Source organism: Centruroides sculpturatus, unplaced genomic scaffold (genome assembly GCF_000671375.1).
Source record: "Centruroides sculpturatus isolate CEXI.00-Female unplaced genomic scaffold, Cexi_2.0 scaffold67, whole genome shotgun sequence".
Lineage (NCBI taxonomy): Eukaryota > Metazoa > Arthropoda > Arachnida > Scorpiones > Buthidae > Centruroides > Centruroides sculpturatus.
Window position 1 is genome coordinate 286,972 of NW_019384305.1, and position 25,462 is coordinate 312,433.

The 25,462-nt window shown below is 29.5% G+C and overlaps 1 protein-coding gene across 1 annotated transcript in view; it reads right to left on the reverse strand.

Annotated features, from left to right (window-relative positions):
* Window positions 1-18,730, reverse strand: part of LOC111618557 (carbonyl reductase family member 4-like) — a 40,849-nt gene extending 22,119 nt beyond the window's left edge. The window contains exons 1-4 of the mRNA XM_023360120.1: window positions 18,374-18,730; window positions 16,113-16,128; window positions 13,137-13,260; window positions 4,417-4,563 (exon numbers count right to left, since the gene is read on the reverse strand). Of these exons, the coding sequence (XP_023215888.1) occupies window positions 4,417-4,563; window positions 13,137-13,260; window positions 16,113-16,128; window positions 18,374-18,723 (637 nt within the window). The 5' untranslated portion in view covers window positions 18,724-18,730. The remainder of the gene's footprint in view (window positions 1-4,416; window positions 4,564-13,136; window positions 13,261-16,112; window positions 16,129-18,373) is intronic.
* Window positions 18,731-25,462: the final 6,732 nt, after the last annotated feature.

Here is a 25,462-nt window from a genome sequence, read left to right on the forward strand (position 1 = left end):
CATTTCTTATTCAATGGCGGTTCTGCTAGCATCTTAGTGTCGCTTGTGATCACACATTTTTCCAAACTTGTGTTCACACATATTATGTATAAACATCAATAACCATAGCCAATACAGTCGACCCCCCTATAAGATCATTGATTATTCCGTTTTATATGAATTTCATGTTGTACGAGTCACTTAAATTTTACAAATACGTGAGTCGTTCACAGCCCGGTACACGTATTTGTAAAATCTAAGTGACTCGTACAACATGGAATTCATATAAAACGGAATAATCAATGATCTTATAGGGGGGTCGACTGTATATATTACAAGATACTTCTATAATGCAAGATAAGAGGTTAATGCATCTATTAGGAGCTTAGTATAAAGTACATAATAAAAAAGAAACAGGAGTCAAAGTTGGCTCATCTTTACTTATTCCAATTCCTCTAGCAGTGTTACTCCAACTCCAAAGCACTGATGTTAATTAAATAACATTAAATACAAATATCAGTTTAGTTCAAAATATAATTTTTTAAAAAACTCTAAACATTACTAATTTATTTTATTTTCTTTTGTGGTATAGAATTAAGAATAGTTGAGACTATTTTTAATCTTATACCACGAAAGAAAATGAAATAAATTAGTAATGTTTATTTTTAATTAGTAATTTCTTATTTTTTTCTTTTAGAAAGAATTTTTTATAATATATACTAGCTTACCCGTCGCACATTGCTGCGATCTCAGAAGAAACGAAATTCAAGCAAACTAGTTATAATAAAATTCAATTTACATTTTATCATTTTTATTGTAACTTATTATTATTATTGCCTTATTATTATTATTATTATTAATTTTCATTGGGAAAACATTTCAAAGTGTCATTTCAATTCTATTTATTTATTGGAGTGCTCGTGTATACACGATATTTTTTGTTTTTTCGTCTGGTGCGTACACGAATAAATCAGAAGGTTTTCCGACGCGTGAGCTGGCCACATACAGTTGTCCATGCGAGAAGCACAGATTCTCCAAATCTAGCCCACACACTTGCAGCGATTGTCAGAAGTGCGATATTCCCTATTTTTATATATATTTTTTTAATCCTTTACAATTTTAATTATTTAATTGCTCCTTCTTCTCTTCCTTGGCACATTGTGAAATTTCTGATAGTTGGATAATAAACCGTTTTATTGTAATTTGTCTTTTTAAATTATTTTGAGTTGATATTAAAATTTGGAAAAGGGGATTCCTAGATCGGTAAAATAGGCGAATTTCCTCCTACAACTTCAGTTGTTGTTCGGGATACACTTAAGGTTTTAACAAAGTTCAAGCGAATACATAATTAGCAAAAAATAGTTGAAATAAAGTGATTACACAAAAATTATTACAAATATCGTAAATAACAGTTCACAAATGCATATATAGAGATATTTTTTGAACGGGGGAAATGGTCTTCACAATTTGAAATCGATTGAACACACAGTATAAACGCGCGCCATCTATCTTAGGATAAATGCACTATGCCAGAAACCTTCGCAGGAGTGTATTAAAAAACTTCCCAAAGTTTCATGGCAATTGGATAAATGGTGTGGTAATGCATGAAGGACAAACAGCCAGACAGACAGACAGGCAACAGACATACATTCATTTTTATATATATAGATTAGTTAAAATACTATATTAAATTGTAAGATAAAGTGATGGTTATATATAGACAGATCTAATTCAAAACAACTAATGAAATCTGGAAAGTTTGAACTATTAACAAAACTGAGTTTGAACTATTAATAAACTGAGAGCTAAGACTGGATTTGAACTCTTATGATATTAGGTTAATATTGATAAATTATTTAATCATTTAATCAATATTAATCTATTAAAAAGTCAATTACACTAAATATATTTGTACAGTTTATAATATAAATACTGGTACATCAAGAGAAAAGAGACTGTAATTTTATAAACAAAAAACAAAAACTGTTTATTTATTAAAAGCTTTTAACTGTCAGAAACTCACAAAATGGACCAAAATTCAATTTTATGTTTGTTTTTTATTTTTAATTCTTTCCTCTGTTTGGGCACTAAATTATGTTTAGCATGGGTTTTGCCATGCCACAATGAAAACAGTCACCTGATAAGACTTGAGATTATATATATTCGGATTAAATCATTCATGAAGCACAATTGCATACTGCTTTGAGGGAATGTGGTCCAATCCCCAAAGCAGCAAGCTGACACCTTTATCTTTTTATATTTGGCCAAAGAAGAATAGCAAAAGGCAAGTTTTATGTCTGAAGTAATCAAGGTTTAAATCCTATATCTTCTTTACCTAATAATTATAAACATATTTATTAATAATAAGGATTTATATTTAACTTGTTTACTGTTAATTCTTTCATTTATGTATATCAAATTACTAATTACAAAGTATTATTACATTTTTTGAAATTATTTTCAATCATTTATAAACATAATCCAGTCTATTGAACTGTATAGATATTTGATTTGTTGGTAAATATTTTTTTGCAAATGATTTTAATTTGAAATTCATATAATTTTCAAAATGTTGACAATTTCTATGGTATGTTAGATTAATTTATATTCTTTGGAAAAAAACATGAATATTTTTGTAAAAATGGCAAAAAACAGAATAACTTTCTTCACTACTAGAGAGAAAACACTATATTTCAAACTTTTTTATAATGTAAGAGATCTGAGGATTCTTCTAAATATGTTTTTAGTCTGTTATAAAATGAAAAAGTAATTAAACAAATTCCTTTGATAACAAAGTTAAGTATATGATACATTCTATAACTCTCTTGTAAATGAATGAGTTTGCTATTTGTTTATTTCTTATTAATAAAATTAATCTTCATTTAATACCTCATTGTTATTTCACGGAACCACTGATCAAAGAAGTTCAAAAGCTGCAACATATAGCCTAAAAACAAATTATACAGTCTCTATATTTATTGTAACCTTGTTATGTTTCAATTTCAGGCATTTTATAGTGATTTCAAATCCTTCATGTTAAAATAAGCTATTAGTAAAACCATATATCTGAAAAATAGAGTAATTTCTGTTCTTGTTGGCCTCAATTATCATTAATAATAAAATATGCATATGCTTTATTAAAATCAATTCATAAATTTGGAAACTTAACAATTCTTTAATAAAGAAAAAATCCTCTTAATCTGTTTTCTAATTTTGTTTATTAATCAAAGTTTTTATTACATTAAAAAAGCATTGGGGCTGCATATCAGGGCCTAAATAAGTTGCGAGCAACCTGAGGGTTGCTCAACTTCTTTAGGTCCTGATATGTCATGATAAAAAAAGAGAATTTGCCTAGGACCTCAAATTGTAATGAGTCCCAAGTGATAATCATTAATTTAGATAAGAGATGGTGCCTAATGTCTACCTCTAGTAACAAATTACTTAGTATTTAATCATTAAATAGTGGATTTATAGCCCAATTATTTAAGATGATCATTTGGTTTTGTAAAAATGAAAAAATTCATTCTGTAAAAGAATGATTTGTGTGAAAGTTTCTCAATGAATAAGAATGTAAAATGCAATTCTCAGTAATGAAAGAAATGTAAAGTATTAAAATACCAATAAAATTTATCAACATAATTAATAAAAAAGCCAGGAACGTATAAAAAAGTGTCTTCACAATTCATGTTTTTCTTTTATTATGTCTAGGTACCAGATAATGTAGCTTGATGTAGTCTGATAAAAGCTACAGTGAAGTTGATCTTTTATTGAAGATTTTTGTCCACCTCATCATGCAAAAAAATGTTTAAAAATTCCTCTGATGACAGAAAAATTATAAAAATATATTAATTAAAAAAAAGGGATGTAGTCTACATCAGACTACTGTATATCAAACTACATTATTTGATCCCAAGGTGTAAAAAAGAACAAACTGTGAAGACATTTTTTTAGTGTTTCTTTGAAACTTGTAAATTTTAATTTATCAACATAAAAAGATATGTATAGGCTCTTATGATTAATGTTTGAAGTGAAAATTGTTTATTAGAAAATTATATTCATTCAACTAATTCATATAACAAAATAAAATTTTGCCAGCCTCCATGGTGAAGAAGCCTAAAGTGTAGCGTCTGCTGACAATTTATGCAAGAAAGACACTCACTTTACCATCATCCAATATTTATATTCNTCCTTCTTTAAAAATAGTTTATTAAATTATAAAATTTGTTTCTTCTTTGTAGAAACTCTATCAAAGTTTTTATTGAGAGCTATAAGCTTTAGAGAATAGGAGAAGAAATAAAAGGATCTAAATTTTATAACACATTTATTTATTTATATTGTTTTAAAAGCTTATATTATGAAAAAAATGTATAATTCAACTATCACAGAATTCTTCACTGACAAAGAAATCAAGTTTGATATTGTAAATTATTTACTTACCAATATTTATAATGCTTCCAGACTTTCTCCTCATCATTGATTTTATAAATGTTTTGCAGACTTTTATAGAACTTATGAGATTTGTATCTATAATTTGCTGCAATTCTTCTTCATCTGTTTGTAGCAGCAGTCGATTAATATTTACTCCTGAAATTAATTTTAAAACTTCAGAAAAAATTTATCCTTAAGTTTCCTTCTAAAATATTTAGTAAGATAATGTTTATAAATAATTTGCTTACTAACCCATTCAGTAGTGCTGTTAAGATTATAATTGTTGATACATGTATATAGTACATTTGTATATCAGTTCTATTTCTTGAAATACAGTAAATATTGTTATGCTTGTACTTTGTGTTTGTAGTTTAAAGTAATATTAATTTTATAAACTATGTTTTAAATAAAATTAAGTTATATGACTAACAACAATGACAATGTGCTGAGTTAATACATAATAGGGAAATGAAATGGGATAATGGTTTAGTGCCACATAATGAGCATTAGAGCAAGTAGGTTTTATTGGGAACTGAAAAAGTCCTTTAGAATATGGAAAGTCATGATAACTCTAGTTATAAAGAATCTTTAAGCAAACCAGAATGAATAAATTAATGATGAGCAATGTAGTCCAGAAGCAGCTGGCTGTGAATCAGCAGCAGTTAGTTTGCTACCAGACCAAGAAGCACTGATTGTAAGCCAGCAGCAGCAGGCCTGCAGCTAGATCCTGGAGTCATTAATTATGAACAGACACCGGTAGACTTTCTGCCTGGACCTGACGTTACTAATAGAAAATCAGAGCAATCACCAAGAATCTTAAAAGACATGCTAGAAAGTCCCAGAAAAGGCCTGACATTTAAATCCTCAAACACACTTATTGAATATTATCAATTGCCAAAACTATGCATTGGCCAAAGAAGCCAAAAGTTTTATCAAGTAATCTCCAGAACCCTGTTGCCAGACCCAGGTTCTGTGTCATAAGTCTTTAAAGGATCTGAGGAAAGTCCTCATGTTTTTGGCCTGGTATCAGCATTGAAACCTTTACAGATAGTGAGCCAAATTTGACAATGATCAAAGAAATTTCCTGCTCTTGAAATTTCCTGCTCTTTAAAGGCCTCAATGCACTCTCTAAGTCAAGTAACACTTCTCAAAGAGAAGCAAGCCAATCTCAATGACCCCAAAAAAAAGTTGCAAGAAACAAACCTAAGAGGGTCATCCAGACTCAGATTTGTTGATCTCCTCTAGGAGAAAATCCTGAATTTGATCTGACAAATTGGAAGAAATTTAAATGTTTGGTTAGCCATCAGAAATGATGGCCACTAGTAGTTCTGCATCAATGCCTTCAGTTCCTTCCTTTAGGAACTTTTGGACACTTTGGTTACCAAGGAGAGAGAGTATATTCAAAACTAAGACTAAATAAGACCACTCATAGTCTCAAGAATGTCCTTCTCAAAAATGGTGAAAGCAGAAGAGATGGCAGGGATATCTGACAACACCATATCCTCTGCTGCCTCTTCTACACTTTGTTGTCTTTGACTGCAAGTGAACAAATTTTAAGAAACAGTGTCTCTCTTGCCAAGGAGCAGTACGACCCATCTTTAGCCATAAAGACTCCAGGAGAAGTGACAGGAGCTTCTGAAGAAGTTACATCTTCTGCCTTCTACTATCTATATCTCTGCCATCACTTTGCAGTCTTGGAAAAAAAACAAGGATCAAAGAAGATCTCTGAAAGACATACTGAAAAGGATAGCAATGGTATCCTTTTCAGCATGCTTTGCTGACTCTAATGACACTTTAAAAGGAGTAGGAGGCAGATCAATTAAATTCCTTGAACCATTTAGAAAAATGCCTGTGGGAGTTTTCTAAATCAATGTGTAGGCTTATACATAGGAAAAATATATTATCACAATCTCAAACTCCCCAATACAGACACAAGACTAACTACAATGGTGTGTCACTTGATGTCTCAAAGGAATTTTTCATGGTATCCATTATACTACCTGGAATCTGGAACTGGGTACCTTCCAGTCCTTGGCATAATGTCTCCTATCTTGGCATTGGTGAGTGTCCCTCTTAGTTAGACCCAGCTGTGGCTCTCAGGTGAGAAAACTCTACTGAGACACTGCAGCACAAATCACCAAGCTCCACCACAATAAAGCAAAGACGAAAAAGGGGGTTTCTTGTTACACTCTTCCAAGATGAAGAATCATTTTATGTATTGTTTCATTTTAATTGCTTATAAATAAACAATTATGATATTAATCATGCAACTTTATTTTATATTATTTATTTTTCTTCACATCAGTATTAGCAATTAACAAAGCTGAAACAAATTTTATTCTTTTATCAGAAATATTGCACATTTTAAAAAGACATTATCTATATTATAAATATGCTACATGTGATACAGAATGTGATGTGATATAATATCACCTTACATCAGAAATACAATACTTTTCCAAGACAAATACAGTATAAACCAAAACAATAAAACGAAAAAAGTTCTGCGAAATACAGTGGGTGATCAGTTAACGAACATAATCCGTTCTAAGACTTTGTTCACTATCCAAATTGTTCATTAACCAATTATCAATTTACCATAGGTTTTAATGGAAATTTGATTAATTCATTCTGGAGATCCCCAAAAATAAAAAATATATAATTTCTCAGATGTGATTTTTGTTACTCCTTTAGCTGCTTGAGTCTTCTTGATTATACAGTATCCTTCTTAAATAAGATTGAACTGCAGCCTACTGTAGACCTGTTCCCACCATACTGCCCAGCAACATTAGGCATCTTCTGCCCACTCTCTACCTTTGTTTTTATACTCTCACTTTTCAAAAAGAAAACAGATGCAAAACATAATAAGTGCCTACCCAACAGTTTGCGAATACATAAAAGAATTGTTTTTGTCAAAAAAATAAAAGGATAAAATTTCAAGGGAGAGTTTCAAAGTTCGGAGGAATACTATCCGATCGGTATATACTGGGTTGAGCGTCGATGTCGACATCTCCCGCACTCTGAAAAGTTTCAAATTGTTGCCCGAAGACAAGGGAAGACCAATCGGTATTCATTATTTTACGTCGCTTCTTCTCGTGTTTGTTCTGTGGGATGTTCATTGTCCGAACATAAAAATCTTTTGCGAAAGTGTTCATTATCCAATTTGTTCGTTAACCGATCACCCACTGTATATAAAATAATAATATTAAAAATAAAATAAATGCATTTACAAATTTTCTATTAGTAAATTAATTAAAAAACAAAAATTTAACCAATTATTAATGGTAAATTATTATTTTTAATATTAATATTTTTAGTTATTTCAAAATTTTTTCTCAGAAAACCAGAATTTGAAATCTACAATACATTCATTATAGAACAATTTTAAATACCAAATAAAGCATAAGAAATATTATTACTTTTAATTCATTAAAATGATCAGACTTAGAGGATGTTTTCATATAAATTATGTGAGAATCTGAATTATTAACCAATATAAATTAATATCTTAAATATTACATTATTTTAAATATAATTTTATTTGATTCTTGTAAAAAATATTTACATTATATCTATGTTTATGTCAAGGTTACATCTACTCGAGTTGAAACTACCATAAAATGTATAGCTGATTATGTAGGAACAAGAAAACTGTCTTTTGACATTAATTTTATTAAAATAAAAACAATATAACTTAAGAATTTATGGTAAAATTATCAAACACAACAGAATGTTATACTAATGTCTGGTAAATTTGTCTTACTATAAGTGATAGCAATTCTTAAGTTATGTTGTATTTTTATTTTAGTAAAATTAAAAAGCAGTTCACTTGCTTCTTTGTATTGCAATCTTGGTACATCTTAGTCTTTTCTTCTCATAACTGATTATTTATTTATGTAAATCTATACGATAATAATTACAGATCTAAATAAAATAATGATTATCTAAGTTTAGTATCTTGATATCCTTACAGTTTTACTTTTTCAGATTGTCTAATTTAATTTTTAAATACAGAATATATAAAAAATAGTTTTCTCACTAAGTTAAAAAGATTTCATTAACAATATTTTATTTTTTACTGAATTATTAACAAAAAATGCTTTTAATAAGAGTTTAACATAATATTTTAACAATGTAATTAATATTCTCTTAAAATGCTGTTAAGATTCATTTTAAATTTCCTTTTAAATCAAAAATTGATATATAAATACATAATACAATACTTTGTTCAATTTGTTTAAATCTTTTATGTTACAAAATAACTACTAATAACTATCTGAAGTTATGTGTCAGCCAGGTGTTTGCCAGTTATATATTGTTCTACAATCATAGTTACAAAAAGCTGAACCAGATCCGAGTTTAAATCTATTCTAAACTTCTAATTTATTATATGTAGTATGGATAGAAGTATCATTACCTATCACTCATCCATATGGCTGATCTTTTGAGGGTCAAGTCTCTTCAATAATGGATGAAGTTATGTCCAACCAATTGTAGTCTTTAAGTGCTACTGTTTTATCTCAAAGAGAAGCAAGCCAATCTCAATGACCCCAAAAAAAAGTTGCAAGAAACAAACCTAAGAGGGTCATCCAGACTCAGATTTGTTGATCTCCTCTAGGAGAAAATCCTGAATTTGATCTGACAAATTGGAAGAAATTTAAATGTTTGGTTAGCCATCAGAAATGATGGCCACTAGTAGTTCTGCATCAATGCCTTCAGTTCCTTCCTTTAGGAACTTTTGGACACTTTGGTTACCAAGGAGAGAGAGTATATTCAAAACTAAGACTAAATAAGACCACTCATAGTCTCAAGAATGTCCTTCTCAAAAATGGTGAAAGCAGAAGAGATGGCAGGGATATCTGACAACACCATATCCTCTGCTGCCTCTTCTACACTTTGTTGTCTTTGACTGCAAGTGAACAAATTTTAAGAAACAGTGTCTCTCTTGCCAAGGAGCAGTACGACCCATCTTTAGCCATAAAGACTCCAGGAGAAGTGACAGGAGCTTCTGAAGAAGTTACATCTTCTGCCTTCTACTATCTATATCTCTGCCATCACTTTGCAGTCTTGGAAAAAAAACAAGGATCAAAGAAGATCTCTGAAAGACATACTGAAAAGGATAGCAATGGTATCCTTTTCAGCATGCTTTGCTGACTCTAATGACACTTTAAAAGGAGTAGGAGGCAGATCAATTAAATTCCTTGAACCATTTAGAAAAATGCCTGTGGGAGTTTTCTAAATCAATGTGTAGGCTTATACATAGGAAAAATATATTATCACAATCTCAAACTCCCCAATACAGACACAAGACTAACTACAATGGTGTGTCACTTGATGTCTCAAAGGAATTTTTCATGGTATCCATTATACTACCTGGAATCTGGAACTGGGTACCTTCCAGTCCTTGGCATAATGTCTCCTATCTTGGCATTGGTGAGTGTCCCTCTTAGTTAGACCCAGCTGTGGCTCTCAGGTGAGAAAACTCTACTGAGACACTGCAGCACAAATCACCAAGCTCCACCACAATAAAGCAAAGACGAAAAAGGGGGTTTCTTGTTACACTCTTCCAAGATGAAGAATCATTTTATGTATTGTTTCATTTTAATTGCTTATAAATAAACAATTATGATATTAATCATGCAACTTTATTTTATATTATTTATTTTTCTTCACATCAGTATTAGCAATTAACAAAGCNTCCTTGGCACATTGTGAAATTTCTGATAGTTGGATAATAAACCGTTTTATTGTAATTTGTCTTTTTAAATTATTTTGAGTTGATATTAAAATTTGGAAAAGGGGATTCCTAGATCGGTAAAATAGGCGAATTTCCTCCTACAACTTCAGTTGTTGTTCGGGATACACTTAAGGTTTTAACAAAGTTCAAGCGAATACATAATTAGCAAAAAATAGTTGAAATAAAGTGATTACACAAAAATTATTACAAATATCGCAAATAACAGTTCACAAATGCATATATAGAGATATTTTTTGAACGGGGGAAATGGTCTTCACAATTTGAAATCGATTGAACACACAGTATAAACGCGCGCCATCTATCTTAGGATAAATGCACTATGCCAGAAACCTTCGCAGGAGTGTATTAAAAAACTTCCCAAAGTTTCATGGCAATTGGATAAATGGTGTGGTAATGCATGAAGGACAAACAGCCAGACAGACAGACAGGCAACAGACATACATTCATTTTTATATATATAGATTAGTTAAAATACTATATTAAATTGTAAGATAAAGTGATGGTTATATATAGACAGATCTAATTCAAAACAACTAATGAAATCTGGAAAGTTTGAACTATTAACAAAACTGAGTTTGAACTATTAATAAACTGAGAGCTAAGACTGGATTTGAACTCTTATGATATTAGGTTAATATTGATAAATTATTTAATCATTTAATCAATATTAATCTATTAAAAAGTCAATTACACTAAATATATTTGTACAGTTTATAATATAAATACTGGTACATCAAGAGAAAAGAGACTGTAATTTTATAAACAAAAAACAAAAACTGTTTATTTATTAAAAGCTTTTAACTGTCAGAAACTCACAAAATGGACCAAAATTCAATTTTATGTTTGTTTTTTATTTTTAATTCTTTCCTCTGTTTGGGCACTAAATTATGTTTAGCATGGGTTTTGCCATGCCACAATGAAAACAGTCACCTGATAAGACTTGAGATTATATATATTCGGATTAAATCATTCATGAAGCACAATTGCATACTGCTTTGAGGGAATGTGGTCCAATCCCCAAAGCAGCAAGCTGACACCTTTATCTTTTTATATTTGGCCAAAGAAGAATAGCAAAAGGCAAGTTTTATGTCTGAAGTAATCAAGGTTTAAATCCTATATCTTCTTTACCTAATAATTATAAACATATTTATTAATAATAAGGATTTATATTTAACTTGTTTACTGTTAATTCTTTCATTTATGTATATCAAATTACTAATTACAAAGTATTATTACATTTTTTGAAATTATTTTCAATCATTTATAAACATAATCCAGTCTATTGAACTGTATAGATATTTGATTTGTTGGTAAATATTTTTTTGCAAATGATTTTAATTTGAAATTCATATAATTTTCAAAATGTTGACAATTTCTATGGTATGTTAGATTAATTTATATTCTTTGGAAAAAAACATGAATATTTTTGTAAAAATGGCAAAAAACAGAATAACTTTCTTCACTACTAGAGAGAAAACACTATATTTCAAACTTTTTTATAATGTAAGAGATCTGAGGATTCTTCTAAATATGTTTTTAGTCTGTTATAAAATGAAAAAGTAATTAAACAAATTCCTTTGATAACAAAGTTAAGTATATGATACATTCTATAACTCTCTTGTAAATGAATGAGTTTGCTATTTGTTTATTTCTTATTAATAAAATTAATCTTCATTTAATACCTCATTGTTATTTCACGGAACCACTGATCAAAGAAGTTCAAAAGCTGCAACATATAGCCTAAAAACAAATTATACAGTCTCTATATTTATTGTAACCTTGTTATGTTTCAATTTCAGGCATTTTATAGTGATTTCAAATCCTTCATGTTAAAATAAGCTATTAGTAAAACCATATATCTGAAAAATAGAGTAATTTCTGTTCTTGTTGGCCTCAATTATCATTAATAATAAAATATGCATATGCTTTATTAAAATCAATTCATAAATTTGGAAACTTAACAATTCTTTAATAAAGAAAAAATCCTCTTAATCTGTTTTCTAATTTTGTTTATTAATCAAAGTTTTTATTACATTAAAAAAGCATTGGGGCTGCATATCAGGGCCTAAATAAGTTGCGAGCAACCTGAGGGTTGCTCAACTTCTTTAGGTCCTGATATGTCATGATAAAAAAAGAGAATTTGCCTAGGACCTCAAATTGTAATGAGTCCCAAGTGATAATCATTAATTTAGATAAGAGATGGTGCCTAATGTCTACCTCTAGTAACAAATTACTTAGTATTTAATCATTAAATAGTGGATTTATAGCCCAATTATTTAAGATGATCATTTGGTTTTGTAAAAATGAAAAAATTCATTCTGTAAAAGAATGATTTGTGTGAAAGTTTCTCAATGAATAAGAATGTAAAATGCAATTCTCAGTAATGAAAGAAATGTAAAGTATTAAAATACCAATAAAATTTATCAACATAATTAATAAAAAAGCCAGGAACGTATAAAAAAGTGTCTTCACAATTCATGTTTTTCTTTTATTATGTCTAGGTACCAGATAATGTAGCTTGATGTAGTCTGATAAAAGCTACAGTGAAGTTGATCTTTTATTGAAGATTTTTGTCCACCTCATCATGCAAAAAAATGTTTAAAAATTCCTCTGATGACAGAAAAATTATAAAAATATATTAATTAAAAAAAAGGGATGTAGTCTACATCAGACTACTGTATATCAAACTACATTATTTGATCCCAAGGTGTAAAAAAGAACAAACTGTGAAGACATTTTTTTAGTGTTTCTTTGAAACTTGTAAATTTTAATTTATCAACATAAAAAGATATGTATAGGCTCTTATGATTAATGTTTGAAGTGAAAATTGTTTATTAGAAAATTATATTCATTCAACTAATTCATATAACAAAATAAAATTTTGCATTAATATATTTTAAAAATTTACCCTATATTTATTTATCTACAATAATATATTATAATTTATAATTAACATTTATATAATTCTTACCTGCTGCATTAACAAGAAACTTAGTAGAACCGATATGTTTTTCAATGTGATCATGACAGTTTTTAATTGATTCTTCAAGTTTCACATCACATTGCAATCCTTCTACTTTTTGTTGATTTGAATTCTGTAACAGAAAACATAAAAAGATTATATAAAATTAAAAAAGTGAATAATTTTATTCAAATTTTGTATTTTATATCTGATATAAATCTTTCCTAATATACTATTTTTAGACAAAAAAGCAATTTTATAATAGCTATAAATTTTAATAAAAAAGTTAATTCTTTTTCATATCACTGATTTTATACAATATAATCAGAGAAGAAAAATAAAATTGCTATAAATTATAATATTTTGAATATATTTGCTAAATAAATCTTTACAAGTCTCTTCTATAATTAAACTTAAAAGATTTTTAACATATTAAATAAGTTAAATTTTATTTATTCTTTTTATCAGAATAAATAACTTTTCATATTTCATTATCAATTAGTATTTCAATCATTACATTAAATATAATTTAATGTATCAATTAACTGTGAGACATTCTCTTGACTTGATTTTTATTCATTATTAATTTCAATACATTATAATTGAAATTTAGTATAAAAATCAAATCAGCTTTAATGTAAAGTTATTCTTATACATGACTTCTTATAAGAGTAATAAGATTGATTTTTTTTAAAGCATGTTGTTATAACTCTTTCACAGTAGCCTAATAGTTTGTTATTTGAGTGCCCTAAATGCAACAAATCTTGTTGTGAGATGGCCATATGACCAAGCAATTAAGGTGGAAGTCTACTGCTCTGAGGGACCAAGGATCAGATCTAAACAGGTCAAAAAATCCCAGTCCCTCATCACCTGGCATCCCATTGTGGGCCTAGCTGAACCCATAATGTGCTTGTTAAAAATACACATTCTTAGTGCCAACAGGGTGGAGTTAAAAAGTTTTGTTGCAATTTACTTCATTATTTGTATCCTACTATATTTGTTGACCCTATCATTAATGGAACACAAAAAATTGAGCAGTACAATGCTATCAAATTTTTCACAAAACTTCATAAAATTGCAAAAAAATTCACCACATGTCACAATGAAACTTCCTCAAGTTGAAGAATTACCTAAAACTATAGAAGTTTCTGATGACTGAAAAAATAACTGAAAAACTTCTAAAAAACCAAAATTGATATACTACAAACCAGAAAATTGAAAATTATGGATTGCTGAAGCTAATTGTTTTTATTACAATCTATCTATTAGGTAACCAAAAAAGTTATGTTGTTTTTTGTGAAACTACAAAGTTTAACGAATGTTAAATGCAATACACAATAGATGGCTCTAAAATTCCAGCAATATGTTAATCAAGATTTAATGCTGACTCATCTTATATAAAGAGAAGCGGAAAGGTTATCTCTTAATATTATAAAAATTAACCTGAAGATGAGTACTCCAAACTCTATAATTTGTGCTTGTATGTTGTATAAGTTTAAACTTGGAAAAAATGCCGTGCAAATGGCTCAAAAAATATGCCAGGTTTTCGGACAAGGTTCTATCAGCACTTGCACCACCCAAAGGTGATTTAGAAAATTTTCTTCTGGTGATGAGTCGCTTAAAGATGCGCCATGAGAAGGGCAGCCATATGTCATTAATAATGATGAATTACAGGCTGCAATTGAAAAAGATTCCGCTCAAACTTTACAAGCTCAGCAAATGGATACCTCATCAATTGACACCTGCCAATATTGTGCGTATGGTGGACTGCAAATGGAATTGTTCACTATGAACTTTACCATCTGGCCAGACTATTACTGCTAACGTCTACACTGACCAACTCCGTCGAGTTCACCAATCACTTTTGAAAAAACAGCCAGCTTTAGTAAACCGTAAAGGCGTTCTTTTCCAACACGATAATGCTAAAGACATCATGTTGCGCGTGTGACCTCTGACACAATTCAGACCCTTGGATGGGAACCTCTTTTGCACCCTCCTTATTTCCCTGACTATCACCTATTTTTAAGCCTAGATAATCATCTGCGAAATCGACAGTTCAGCAATAGAGAGGTTATAGAAACAGAGTTAGAGAAGTTTTTCAACTCTAAAGATCACGACTTTTATAAAAATGGAATTTATAAGCTTGTTTCCCATTGGGAAAAGACTATTGAATATGAGGGTGGTTATTTTGATGAATAAATTGTGTTATTTCCTATACATTTTTATATTTGTTTTCTTTCGACAAAAAATGACAGAACCTTTTTGGTTACCTGATAATTCTAAATTGTATAAGTATAAAATATAATTAAGCCTTCCTTTTAATTTACAGTCGAGCCCCCTATAATTACGGTCCCTATAATTACGATTCCTATAAAACTACGAAAAAATATATGTATTTTGGAAATGTTGAGTCGGATTAGTGTAGAATCGATTAATTTTATGGAAGAAAACCTTTCAATCAGCCGTAGTCCGTAAACTTGACACGTGTCGGGCTGTGATTGGAACGACTGATTCCTAATAAATTGGAACGTATCTATATCTTATAGGGGGGTCGACTGTATGTGACAAAACAAAACTATCATCTCAAAAGCTAATTCTTAACCTTTGCATCTTCTGTACCCTTATGCCATTAATGAATTATTATTCTGATAAGAAATTAAATTTATTCATTAAAAAAGCTATTACTATCAATACTTATTAAATTCATAAACTTTTGCAATTTTAATAAACAAAAATAAAAAAAGTCCAGTAATTATATTTCAAGGAATACTTTTATTAACCAAAATTATCTTATGATTGCAATAGCTTTTCTTTTGGTGTTGTACTCAATCAAGTTTTTCATATGAATTTATGTAAATTTTTTATACCACACTTCTTGCATTTTTATGAACTGTATTCTAAAAAAATGATTTATATTACTACTAAAAACTTGTCATGTCCATAAATCTCATAAAAAGCTATTTAGAAAATATCATAAAAATATACCAGTAATAGTAGGAAACTGAAAATAGCTAAAAAATTTTACACAGAAGTAAGTATAAATTATAAAAATTACATAGTAACTTAAATAACAATAAATAATAAAAATTATTATAAAACATTTCAACAAACTAAAAAAATATATAATTAAATCATTACTGATACTTTTTTTAAAATTAATCACAGCGTATATCTAAATTCTGCGAGCTGTATAAAGCAATATTAATAAAAGAAAAACAAATACATATTTTCCAAATATACAAGGTGTTTTGAAAAGTAATGCCTTTTCATTTCTATTGATTTGTTTTCATTCAGATTTCAAAAATAAATAGCAGAGCTGTATAATTCATCCTTTTCCACTCCTATAGCATTTTTCAACAGATACTGATATCTCTCAGGCAAGTGATATAGTTTGGTTGAAAACGGCATCTCTTAATAAATCATTGACTATAGAGAGTGATAGTGTCATTTTTTTTTAATGAAAAGATGAAAATTATCCTGAATCCACACAATGGAAGTTATTTTGAAAATTGTGTGAATTATTCCAAAATTTCACAATGATGCAAAATGTTCAGACAAGAACAAATGAGTCTATATAATCTGCAGTGATCTGGCTGAACATAACATTGTGGAAAAAATTTTGCCCTACAGTTAGAAAATAACCTAACTTCTCTGAAGCTCTGACCTAATGCCTATTGACTGCAACATATTTGGCCCAAAATAAAAATTTTCAGTGTGAAGAAGTTTCAAACAGATGACCAACTGAAATCCAATGTTCTCAAAAAAACAGATTTTTAGGAAACAACTATTTTCAGCCTTATGAAGCACTAGGATAAGTGCATAAATGTTTACGGTTCTTACATTGAAAAATAAAGCTATACTTATGTTTCACTTATTCAATTTGAATAAAATGCATTATTTGACAAATTTTAAAATTAAAAAGGTTTAGCTTTTCAAAACAGCCTCATATATAATGCATAACAAGAGGAAGAGAAGAACCTTTAAAATAAATTATTACTTATTTTTAAATCTCTCTGATTAACCAGATTCATAAGGAAAACTGTACAATGTATCTCAAAAAAGGTTGTTTCTGGCTTTATTATTATTTTTAGTTTTGTTCTTATTGAGATGGCTATAGTCATAGTCTTTATATGGTCTCTACACTATGTTGGGAAAAGTGATTGGACATCCCTGCAAAACATGGAAAATCCCTTACTGAAGCATGAGACATGTATGTATATTTGCTAGATAAACCCAAATCAGTTGTTCTGATAATAATACTGTGTAACACCATGCAAATCCCAGCTGACAGACTTCCTGTATGGGATCATTGCTAGATAACATATGCATGATCTCTGTGAAACACATCTCAAAGATACTCATCCAAAAGACTGTCATTCATATTATATAAATTGAAGGATAGTAACTGTGACAACCAGACAAGAAAATTACCACTAGAAGGCAAGGTGCTGAAGAGAGTGATGTGACAAAACAGGTCCTGGCCGATACACAACATCCAGGAGTGGCAAGCAAGAACCAGAACAATCACATTTACACATTACATATCAAATCTCATCTGATGGGATTTTACAAAATGCTGTTCAAAAACCATTGATCACCAAAAGTAACTAAACAGGCCCTCTATAGTGGGAAAAACAGCATAAAAACTGGACTGTAGTATAATAGAAACATGTTCTCTGAAGCAATGAATCCAGATTCCAACTTTTCTGATATTAGTGATCAGAAAAGTTAAAATCTGATGGATGCATTTGGGTCTGGAGAATGCTATTACCCAAGTGTGCAGTTCCTTTGATGAAATTGGTAGAGATAGCATCAAAACATAAAGCAGTTTTTGTTATGTGGCTTGAAACCAATGGTTATGATCAGACAGAATGGATACCAATCAAGTGCCTATCAAGTCATTCTGGACAATCAGGTGTTTCCAACTTTTTAGCAAGTTTTGGAACAGATATGTTACTTTCAAGACAATAATGAAAGTTGCTATGTTGCACAGTCCACACTGTATAGTATCAAGAAAATAATTTGAAACAAAATTGACCTGTCCAGAACCTAACTAAACATCTGCGGGAAAACTTGATCAGCAGATTCAATCGAGGCCATCACTACCCACCTCGGTGGATAATTAGGCAAAAGCATTAGTGAAAGAATGTCAGCAAATTCCAATCATTATGCTCTAAAACTTCTTGGAGTAGATCAAGACGAATAACATGCGTTATATAAGTGCAAAAGGTGGCTCCACACGTTACTAATGTTGTTGGCAATAAAGCTTTTGTTTTGATTTGTGGTATCCAATCATTTTTTGCAACATAGCGTATAAAAATATTCTGGTCCATTTACTAATTAAATATGTTGAAATGTATTGATGAAGACTGGTATTTGGGTAAGATTCTTGCTCTGAAAGAGACAGTATCAACCCCCTTTGCACGGTGAATTTATTATTATTTACCGATTTAGACCGAAGATAATTAATTGCTTCTTTAACATTATCATTATTCCGAGATAAAACAACAACGCTAAAATTTTCCTTCAAAAATTTCTCAGCAATAGCTCTTCCTATTCCTTTAGTACCTCCAAAAACAACCGCTAAAGACGCCATTTTTAAACTTTAGCGCCACCTGATTTAAATTATAATTCTGATTTTTATGATATTCATATTTTGTAATATAAATAAATAAATATTATTTTAATAAACAGTAAACGATGTCTAGACTTTTAATATAAATATTTTAAATTATCTCGAATTCAAGTTATAGTAATAAATATGTTCCTGCTTATCTATCCAAAGCCTTTTTTTTTTTAAATTTTTAACTCTTTCCTGACTTTGGGCACTAAGAGCAAACCCATTATGGGTTCGGTTATGCCCAACAATGGGGTGGCCGGATGGTAAGGGACGAGGCCCAACATATCCGGATAGATCATTTCCGAAAAATTTCTGGGGATTTTTCGACCCGCCCGGATTCGATCCCGGTTCCTCCAGAGCGGTAGATTGCCACCTTGACCGCTCAGCTCGAAAAAGGGTGCTAGGATCTTTTTGAACTTCGAAGGTCATTAATTTGTATGAAATTGCTTTAAAAAATATTTTTTAAAATATATTACGAAAGTAAATGAGAAATTTTCCATAGAAAAATATTTAGTAGGAACCGAGGAGTTACGAACCATGGAAACGAGTAGGAGTTACATGCACAACGATTGAATTCGTTGGTAAAAGACCCAGCGGCATAACTCATATATTAAGATACTAAGCACAATTAGAAAATTATTTTTTTAAACAATAGAATTTCTCAAAAAAATCACAAAAAGGTTTTCTTGAATATAAATACAATGGGATGAATAATTTGTATCGAAGTTTTTTAAAATTCTTGAAAATGTCAGTCCTGGGCCAAATGGCTTAGATAACCTCTCCATGTTAGGACATGGGTTTTATGTTCTTATACTAAATTGTGCAGACATATTTATTGTTTAAAAACATATGAATATAAATATAAATGGAAGCGACTTCTAACCACCTCTAAAACATAAAAATTTGTCATTAAAAAAAACTGACAAATTAAATATAAATTTTATCATATTCGAAGTAGTTAGATAACTGAGCTTCCCCCTTTTTTTTTTATCAATTATGTACTTGTTTTAGAAAATGGAAGCATGGCGAGAGAGGTAAAACGAGTATATGACTCAGGTAAAGAATCTATCACAAGGGACTAACAAGACTATTTAATTTGGATCTTACATTTACGGGAGCCACAAAAACATTTGTTGCAAATTGTTCAGTCTATTGGATTTTTTTTTATTTCGAAAACAAAAAAGAACTATACAGTATTTATAAATTTTTAAAAGCTGCTTCCTTAATATAGCCTACTGCTGTAACTTCTGAAATATGTTGTGTATAACAATATATACTGTATAATATACATACGCTCGTTCCCAGAAAATAAGCATAATTGTCCAGTCCATAGATAAACATAACAAGCATAATAAAAAACAGCGGTAAAAATTCATGTAAACTTTACCAGACAATAAAAATTTCCAGAATGCAATCGAATGTTCCATTAAAATGTGCAAAATGTGCATGCTCAAAAAATACAGCAGTATTATTTCCGTTACAGTTCAGCCATCGACAACAATTTATTACCGTTTTACTGTGTGATACCGATAGTGATAATGCCGTATAGACGTTTTTATGAGAGGAAGAACAAGCTAGAAGCAGACAGTTTCAGATAGATGGGTTCAAGACGCGGAATGTGTTAGAGAACAATATACCCAGGTTTGGACTAGGAAATATTGAACCTCAACCAGGAAGTAGCTGTCCAAAAATTACCACCTTCAATAGACCCTCTATTTGACATTAACAGCGCGTCATAACAGATGTATAGTAGCTATCTGCGGAGCAATCTATGCCCACCAGTGTTAAAATTTCACAAAAAACTGTTTACAAGAAACTTCAAGCGAATGGTCTTTTTGCCAAACTCCAGTGCTTTGCTTTGCAGTGACTTGTACACAGAAATGCTCTGCTAAGATGTTCTAACTAATGTGGACTTTAAATTAATGGAGTTATGTTCTATTTACTCACGAGTACGTACACTCTACAAAATGATTCTTGTGGGATTAGAATCTGGAGAGAACGGGACAATATGAACAGACCCATGAACATCGCGGAAAGAGACGCGATTTTGATAGGACAGGCTGGAGAAATATTATGCTTAATGGTTGTACTAAGCTTCGAGTTTTTCAAGGGGGTTCCATCATAACAAGAAGGTACAGAGACGAGATTTTGGAACCACATATGCACGGGCATTACATGTACAAATAATACCTACGAACGTAGGGTAGAACGAGTTGTATATATGATATTCAAGCATAATGGACTAAAATTTTTACAGGCATAAGAATTGAATTTGCAAGTAAAATCTGTTTGATGTGAAATGGTAACGCAACAAATTCCTTTCTTTATTTCTTGTTATTAATATTTGAGAAATTCTCTTAATTTAAGTGCAGTTGAAGTAATAAATTCAGTATTGACATTTAAATTTTTTGAATAATTATATAATTGATTTCACTGCTAAAATTAATTAAGTTCTTAAAATATAATTTTTTCTTAGACTTTCAATTTGTAAATTTAGTATATAAATATGATTCTCATGTGCACAATGACAGAATATTGACAAAAATCTTAATTGTGAATCATATTATTAAACCTAATAAAAATGGAACATTTTTCTAAAATTGGATTTTTATAATTCAAAAATTTTCTTTATAAATTTGCGTTTTAATTTAAAAAAAATAATTATTATAAAATGGGCTCAATAAGAAGTGTTTAAAAATTATTTTATGCACATTATAATAGATTCAGTGTGAGAAAAGCCATGAACAGCATAGGGCTGATGGCAAAATAACATTGAAGCTAAATGCTATTCCTACATTATTTGATGTACTGTACAGTACATCAAATAAGGAAGAATGTTTATGAAAGAATAACTTCGGCAACACAAACAAATAGTAAAAGAGTAAGTAATCTTTTATTTATACCTTAAAATATTACTTTAATTAATATAATAACATTGTTATTCATCAATACCAATCTACATTGTAGGTTAAATCATACTTGTATATCATTTCGTGTAATATAGTCTCTATTTTTTCAATTTATAATTAAATTATATTCACTATATAAATATTTTTATGTCTATATATTTAACTTCATTATCTTTATTAACTGTATAATCTATTATGTATGATATAGATGAAATACAATCACCACAAGATTACCTAATTATTGAAGATAAAGAATTTTCCAAAGTTATTTCTAAGTTAAAAGAAGAAATAATCTTAAAAAAGAAAATAAATCAATGAAGAAAGAAATTACAAATATGAAGTTGACTTTGTTTGAATTTTTATCCAAAGAACAAATTATTAAATACCTTAAACCTTTAAATACTGGATCATTGTTGACAACATTATCTTTTATTAAATTATCCAAAAAAATTATTTTAAAAACATTCTGTTGGATTATTTAAACAATTAATTATTAAAACAAAATATTATATACAAGCTGAAGTACATTAGGAATCATTATCAATAAATGATAAAATAATTCTAATTTTTTAAAGACTGCTAAATCTCTGTCTATACAGCAATGAATAGAGGTGTTTTCATTACGAACCTCCAGTATTTTATATTAATATATATATATATTATTTATCATTTCATAAAACTGGCGAATATATTGTGTTGTAAGCGGATACAAAATAAAGATTAAAGTGTTTAAAATTTAAAAAAAAAATAAGCTTAAATTAAACATTATGAAATTTGGTAATGTTAAGAAAACAATTTGATCAGAAATTTTGTCAAATTATAATTAAAATAATTTTTCTAGGGAGAAGGAAAGAATAATATTCCAATGTTAAATTTCTGTATATAAAAAATTATATGATTAAATTATTTTTTTTCTGTTATTTTAATAATTTGCTGATTATTAATCCTCAAATTTAAGAATTTACAATAATGAAAAGCTGTTCGTTATAAAGAAGAATAGATACAAAATAACGCTATTTAACTACATTACAAACTCTATTAGATGAATGTAATTATACGAAAACGATTTAGATTCTATAAATTAGTTAAGTAAATGTCAAACTACTAAGTATTTCTTAGTAAGAAAAGTTAATGCCCGAAACAAGGAGAAAATCAATGATATACTATTGATAAAGAATTAGGAAGTAAAAGAATAAGAATCGATCGCAAAGATAACTTGAATTATTCAGTATTTATTTACAAATTAATACAGCTTCCTCTTTCAGTTTTCGTAAGAATGGACTAGTAAAGCTTTTGCCTAAAGCCTCATTCTTTTAGCAGCTTCAAATACACACAAATACAGTATATGCTTTCCAATAGTCTGTCTTGGTTTAATATATACTGAAAAGCCTACCAGTGGACGAGTGCATAAAACAATTGAACCAACCAGTGGCCAAATGGATAAAAACACTGAGCACTGGTAGTGGGTTCGCGCCTCGCCTGGCTTGGAGTTTTTCGGGTTTCTTCATGCTAGAAACAACTAAATATTGGTCAGTTTTCTATATAAAGCCCTCCCATAAAGCTTCCCCATTCGGCAGATTACTTACCTGTCGCGTATCCAAACGGAACAAACTTAAAACCATTGAACATTGGTAGCTAGTCGCGCTTGGCCAAAAAAGCTAGCTACGTGGAATTTTCCATGTTTTCTTCAACTAAATAAGAATTTGTTTCTCTTTGCAGATCATCCAACTGTTGCGTTGTCTTATTCTGTCAATTTATCTATTTGAAATCTATTACTCAACAAGAATTCTAGACGTTGTACAATATCAAATATCAAGTCATATGTATGAGCTTTATTAAAGATTCTATGCTTCGTAAGTCCATACCTGGCAGAGGCTTTCTACTTCTACTGAGCTTGAGGTCCTATTATTTATATTGAAAAATATATTTATTCCTTTTAGTATCGATCCTGATTGTTTTTCTTTATCTACATACAATAATTAGAGCGTGTCTTTCTATGGTTTAATTGCTTCTATATATTGTATTATTTCAAGAAATTTTGTATTTCATATTATTTTAAAAAATTCTGGTAAAGTATTCAAATTCCATTTTTATTAATACAACATCGTAAGTTATATTTATTTAAGTACAGATGAACTAAAAAATGTTAACAGTATAATAAAACAATTTTTATTTATGTTACGACCTTTCATGAGGATTAGAAGAACTCCATCCATCCAGCATTCTTTCTCCTTTGCTCCAAAATCAATTTTAAAGTCGTATAAGTCAACAGCAAAGAAAAAGAAGTATTTTAATGAACACTTGTTGTTTAGCAAGTATTGCAATGGCTCTTACTCGATTTTTTTGGCACTCGAACAATAGGTTAAGGAGACCATTAGAAAGTCCAAGAGTTTTCAATTATACTAGGATGTGAAATTTAAATAATAACAAAAACTTAAAAAGAGTAATTTTGTTTTAACTATGATTTTAAAAATATCCATTTAAGTTTATAAAACATTATGACACTAGTTCAAAATTAAAATTGTGTGTAATGCCATCCGCTACAAGATGTTATTAAAAAAATAACTTTTATACTATTAATTTTTATAAAAAGGCAAAAAAGAATTAATTTTTCAAATAGATATGAATTTAGGCCTATATTTATAGAAGTATTGTAAATGCCAATAACGAGTTTAATGTTTATTAAGTCCGACTCAAGATATGACACGTGACTCTGTGTATCTTTACACCCCGTCAAGTTCACCCCCATCCAAAGATATTAAACGAAATAGATGTCCAAAAACAGGGGGAATTTTCCCCCTGTTTTTTGGGGGGAACATTTTTGGGTTTAGGAGGTCTCAAAACGTCGAGATAGACATTATATAAAATTAAAATGGAGGACATGTCTTGCTTTCTGACTACTATATAGTAACCAAATTCAAAAGCATTGTGGCACTCCTAAAGTGAAGATATTTGATCATCCGATATATAAATTAATAAAAGTTTACAATGACTAAATACATATTTGTAATGAATATCTTCAATATAATTTAGTTTGAAGATACTACGAAAGAATAATAATGCTTGTTGATGCAACCTGCTCTAATTTCCAGCTCTTCGGGTATCAAATCATTCGATCTACTGAAGAAGATACGACTAATTTGAAAATGTGTTTACTGTTTGCTTCGTTAAATTTAAGTAATATGATTCTATGCCTCATATATTATGATAAAAGCTGTTAATTAGTTAATCTTTAAGACTATCTGATTCGAATTCGCATAAACTTTTATAGAAATTTTCAGAGAAGCGCCCGTTCTTCTCAGTCGTGATTTAAATGAACTTTTCTAAATACTAAAGTTTTAATTGTGAATCTAGAAAATGAAGAGGAAAAACCCTTGACAGCACCTCTGAAGAATGTATAGAGGAACCTATAAAACCCTAATCCCAGGGCTCTTGATGCTCTCACCATCCTCACTACATGGATTCATGATAATCTATGAATCCATATAATATACGTATTCACAAATTACACTCTATGAGAGATCGAAAATGCTGAGTCTATACGGTAACTTAAAAAATTGTTCTCGATGATGATCATGTTATCATCCATCACGTCATGATGATGGATTGTTTGACATGATGATCGAATCCACTCTAATTTATTTCTTTACTTGGATTGTTCCATCATGTAACGGTTTCTTATGAGAGAATCATTCATTTTAACCATGAGTTATGGACAACTCAAAGTTATTCACCATCATAATATATCATGGATGAGAAATAATCCCTAAAGTAGGTGACGACTTGTTAATAAAAAATATTAATTT